The sequence below is a fragment of the Borostomias antarcticus genome (assembly GCF_949987555.1).
Source record: "Borostomias antarcticus genome assembly, chromosome: 12".
In the NCBI taxonomy this organism is placed as follows: Eukaryota; Metazoa; Chordata; class Actinopteri; order Stomiiformes; family Stomiidae; genus Borostomias; species Borostomias antarcticus.
In genome coordinates, this window is record NC_140245.1 from 23233782 (window position 1) to 23238781 (window position 5000).

General features: G+C 54.6%; 1 protein-coding gene across 1 annotated transcript in view; it reads right to left on the bottom strand.

Moving 5' to 3' along the window:
- Positions 1-3177: 3177 nt before the first annotated feature.
- Positions 3178-5000, bottom strand: part of grtp1a (growth hormone regulated TBC protein 1a) — a gene marked incomplete at its 5' end in the record, with an annotated part of 12672 nt that continues 10849 nt past the window's right edge. Inside the window, 3 exons of the mRNA XM_084446513.1 lie at positions 3178-4006; positions 4145-4330; positions 4527-4699. Of these exons, the coding sequence (XP_084302639.1) occupies positions 3914-4006; positions 4145-4330; positions 4527-4699 (452 nt within the window). The 3' untranslated portion in view covers positions 3178-3913. The remainder of the gene's footprint in view (positions 4007-4144; positions 4331-4526; positions 4700-5000) is intronic.

Genomic DNA, 5000 nt, shown 5'->3' on the forward strand with positions numbered 1-5000 from the left:
ACCCTCTCTCTCTCTCTCATCTCTCTCTCTGACCCTCCCTAACTCTCTCTCTCTCTGACCCTCTCCCTCTCTCTCTGACCCTCCCTAACTCTCTCTCTGACCCTCCCTACTCTCTCTCTCCCTCTCTCTCTGACCCTCCCTAACTCTCTCTCTGACCCTCCCTAACTCTCTCTCTCCTCTCTCTCTGACCCTCCCTAACTCTCTCTCTCTCTCTCTCTCTGACCCTCCCTCTCTCTCTCTGACCCTCCCTACTCTCTCTCTGACCTCCCTAACTCTCTCTCTCTCTCTCTCTCTCTGACCCTCCCTCTCTCTCTCTCTGACCCTCCCTCTCTCTCTCTGACCCTCCCTAACCTCTCTCTCTGACCCTCCCTAACTCTCTCTCTCTGACCCTCCCTAACTCTCTCTCTCTCTCTCTCTCTCTCTGACCCTCCTCTCTCTCTCTGACCCTCTCTCTCTCTCTCTCTCACCCTCCTAACTCTCTCTCTCTGACCCTCCCTCTCTCTCTCTCTCTCTCTGACCCTCCCTAACTCTCTCTCTCTCTCTCTGACCCTCCCTCTCTCTCTCTCTCTCTGACCCTCCCTCTCTCTCTCTGACCCTCTCTCTCTCTCTCTGACCCTCCCTCTCTCTCCCTGACCCTCTCTCTCTCTCTCTGACTCTCTCTCTCTCTGACCCTCTCTCTCTCTCTCTCTGACCCCTCTCTCTCTCTCTCTGACCCTCTCTCTCTCTGACCTCCTCCCTCTCTCTCTGACCTCTCTCTCTCTCTCTCTCTGACCCTCTCTCTCTCTCTCTGACCCTCTCTCTCTCTCTCTCTGACCCTCTCTCTCCTCTCTCTCTGACCCTCCCTCTCTCTCTCTGACCCTCTCTCTCTGACCCTCCCTCTCTCTCTCTCTCTCTGACCCTCTCTCTCTCTCTCTGACCCTCTCTCTCTCTCTCTGACCCTCTCTCTCTCTCTCTGACCCTCTCTCTCTCTCTCTCTCTGACCCCTCCCTCTCTCTCTCTCTCTGACCCTCCCTAACTCTCTCTGCCCTCTCTCTCTCTCTCTCTGACCCTCCCTAACTCTCTCTCTCTCTGACCCTCCCTCTCTCTCTCTGACCCTCTCTCTCTCTCTCTGACCCTCCCTAACTCTCTCTCTCTCTGACCCTCCCTCTCTCTCTCTGACCCTCCCTAACTCTCTTTCTGACCCTCCCTAACTCTCTCTCTGACCCTCCCTCTCTCTCTCTGACCCTCCCTCCCTCTCTCTGACCCTCCCTCCCTCTCTCTCTCTCTCTGACCCTCCCTCCCTCTCTCTCTCTGACCCTCCCTCCCTCTCTCTCTCTCTCTCTCTCTCTCTCTCTCTCCCTCTCTCTGACCCTCCCTCCCTCTCTCTCTGACCCTCCCTCCCTCTCTCTCTCTCTCTGACCCTCCCTCCCTCTCTGACCCTCCCTCCCTCTCTCTCTCTGACCCTCTCTCTCTGACCCTCCCTCTCTCTCTGACCCTCTCTCTCTCTGACCCTCTCTCTCTCTGACCCTCCCTCCCTCTCTCTCTCTCTGACCCTCTCTCTCTCTGACCCTCTCTCTCTCTGACCCTCCCTCCCTCTCTCTCTCTCTGACCCTCTCTCTCTCTGACCCTCTCTCTCTCTGACCCTCCCTCCCTCTCTCTCTCTCTGACCCTCTCTCTCTCTGACCCTCTCTCTCTCTGACCCTCCCTCCCTCTCTCTCTCTCTGACCCTCTCTCTCTCTGACCCTCTCTCTCTCTGACCCTCCCTCCCTCTCTCTCTCTCTGACCCTCTCTCTCTCTCTGACTCAGACTCTGTCTCTTGCTCTCTGTCGTTAAATCAGAACTTGTTTTCCCGTTTCAAGCAAGTTCCTTCTTGTCCGATTCCTTGTCAACCTGTGTCCAGGTGCAGCGAAGTGTGTGCCATCTCGAAATGGATCGTGTCCCTCTCTCTCATTCTCTCCTCAATCTCTCTCTCTCTCTCCTCCCCCTCTCCCTCTAGCGGAGGAGTGTCAGATGGACCGGGACAACATGCTCATCCCCATCATCGTGGGGGCAGCGCTGGCCGGTCTGGTCCTCATCGTCCTCATCGCTTACCTCATCGGGAGGAAGAGGAGTCACGCGGGATACCAGACCATCTGAACACACACACACACATACACACACACACAGACACACACACACATGCGGAATGTCCAAATCTCTCGACCGACCACTGCTACCAGAACCACAGACTTCCTGGACGATGCTGAAAAGAAGCCCACTTCCCTCTGTTTGTGTGTGTGTGTGTGTGTGTGTGTGTGCGCGTGTGCATGCTCGCATGTGTGTGAGAGAGTGAAAGGAAGTGTGTATGCACGCGTGAACGCAAGTGTCAACGCTGTCTTTGTATCCGATTTACCCTTTCACTCATGTTCCATAGATTAATAGCTCAGTGCTGCCCCCTAGGCTTCTAACCAAGGTCTGCAGAGACCCGCTGAATTCTCCTCTGCAGTGACCGACTCTTCTCTCTGGGTCAGATCTGAATTCTCCTCTGCAGTGACCGACTCTTCTCTGGGTCAGATCTGAATTCTCCTCTGCAGTGACCGACTCTTCTCTGGGTCAGATCTGAGTTCTCCTCTGCAGTGGCCGACTCTTCTCTCTGGGTCAGATCTGAATTCTCCTCTGCAGTGGCCGACTCTTCTCTGGGTCAGATCTGAGTTCTCCTCTGCAGTGGCCGACTCTTCTCTCTGGGTCAGATCTGAATTCTCCTCTGCAGTGACCGACTCTTCTCTGGGTCAGATCTGAATTCTCCTCTGCAGTGACCGACTCTTCTCTCTGGGTCAGATGTGAATTCTCCTCAGCAGTGACCGACTCTTCTCTCTGGTTCAGATCTGCTCTCATTCAAGTTTGTGTTTGACATATTTGCGGTGTTGGATGAATTTTTAATGTATTTTTGTGTAAATAAAAAGTAAATTTCACACCATTAGCCTTTTTAAGAGTGTAAGAGGTGGTAAGAATATCAGTTAAATAGAACTGAACTCTAATGTTGAACGCGCGCGCGCGCACACACACACACACACACACACACACACACACACACACACACACAGGTTACACCACCACTGAAAGATTGATTTTTTTAATTTGTGGCTGGTATTTGTGAAGAATCAGGTATAGCACGACAACGGACACGAACGGTACCATAATAACCTGTTTCCACGCCAACGTCCGGGTGGCGTTCCAGATCATCACCTAGGCAACACCAGTCTCTTCGCTGCGCACAGGATCAAATTCACCAATTCGTGGTAACTACGGCGATGCCAGGACAGGTGATCACAGGGCATCGGTTTCAATTGAAGAAACGAGGACATTCAAATTATGATTAAAAGCTTCTTGGTTACAATCGTTTGAAATATTACTGAAGATGAGGACACTTACAGTGGTCGACATGTAGGTGACCCGGAACACGCCCTCTCAGGAGCAAAGTGCAACGTCACAGAATTGCAGTCCGACCGCTTAAGACTAACTTTAGTAGCGTAACATCGATCTCAAATGGAATCCTCAGCTTGCGACTGAGGCGACTCAATATATACACCGCAAATACATTCAAGACTGTGTGAACATGAAAAGAAATGTCTGTTTTTAACAATGCGTAGGCGTTATCCTACGTTGAGAGTCTAAGTCTAAGTTAAGTCAGCAGAATCGGTGTTTCACATTCATTCGCGGTACAGTAGTCTGTCTAAGTGAATGCACATCAGTCTAGGCCGTCCCAACAGTCTGAAATGTCTCCTTTCCCTCAAGACCACTCATCTGCAAGGACATGACGGGTGAGTTCATGTTGGAATCTTGCCCAGTCCTCTCTTCACTGCAGTGAGGCCTTGGTAGCACTGAGAGGTTGCGGAGGCAGTGTTGGGACGCGGCCCTGGAATGTATGGGAGTGACGGCTCGCCCGTGGGAGGGGTCAGGACTCCTCGGCGATGATGCGAGCGCGACACGTCTTCCGGAGCTTGGTTATGGTCGCGCCGGAGAGGTTTCCTGGCTCGGTGAAGATTTTCTGGGAGAGACCGAGGGGAAGCAAAGGATTATGGGATTAGAGAGGGCGCATCGAGAGACGGGCATGATAAAACGACTGAGATGGGATTACCGCAGTGCGTGTTCACACAGGCAGGCACACACACACACACACACACACCTGCATGAATGTGTGGCAGTCCTCTACGAATGGTCCGCGGACGGCCCGTTTGAAGGCGTCGCAGACGTCGGGCAGCGAGCCGGCCTGCTGGACCAGGTCCTGACCGTGACGGATCAGGGTCAGCGCCACGCGGAACAGGATCTTAGAACCCTCGTAGAACAAGCAGTCCCAGATCCTCAGGACCGTCTGGAGAGGAGAGGAGAGGAGGGGGGGGAGGGGTGGGGGGGGGGTGAAGCTGGGGTCAGAGGCGACCGTCTCCTCCTGTCCTCCCCGTCCCTCTCTGTCCACTTCCTGTCCCCTTCGTCCCTCTACCCGCTCCTCTAAGCCCCCCCCCCCTCGTCTTCCTCACCCCTCTCCCTCTCCTCCTCCTCCTCCTCCTCACCTCCACCGGTAGGACGTCGATGTAGAGGCAGATGAACCAGCGGGAGACCACCAGGGTCCACATGACGTTGTGCTCCCCCATGGCCCTCCACACGCCGGGGGCCCTGGCCCTCACCAGCTCCCCCAGAACCTCCTGGTCCGTCTTCAGGCCCAGCATGGCCGGGGTGTGGTAGTCTGGGGGGGAGGGGGGGACAGGCGCCCAACAGCGTGAGACTGCGTGTCCACCTGGCTGGTCTACGGAGCGCGGGGGCGCCCCGAGTGGCCGCTGTGTACCGTAACACCCGAGAGAACTTTGAACCCTGAACGTCGTCTCGTTAATTATGTAGGCGAGCTTTAAAAAGGTAGTGGAAAGGGACGGCTTGTTTCCTGAGTGACAGCGTGGGATTACCGTCCTGGCATGTGTGTGTGTGTGTGTGTGTGGAGGGGGGAGGGGGGGGGGGTCTTAATGAGCTCTGGGCAGATTAAGAACATGTGA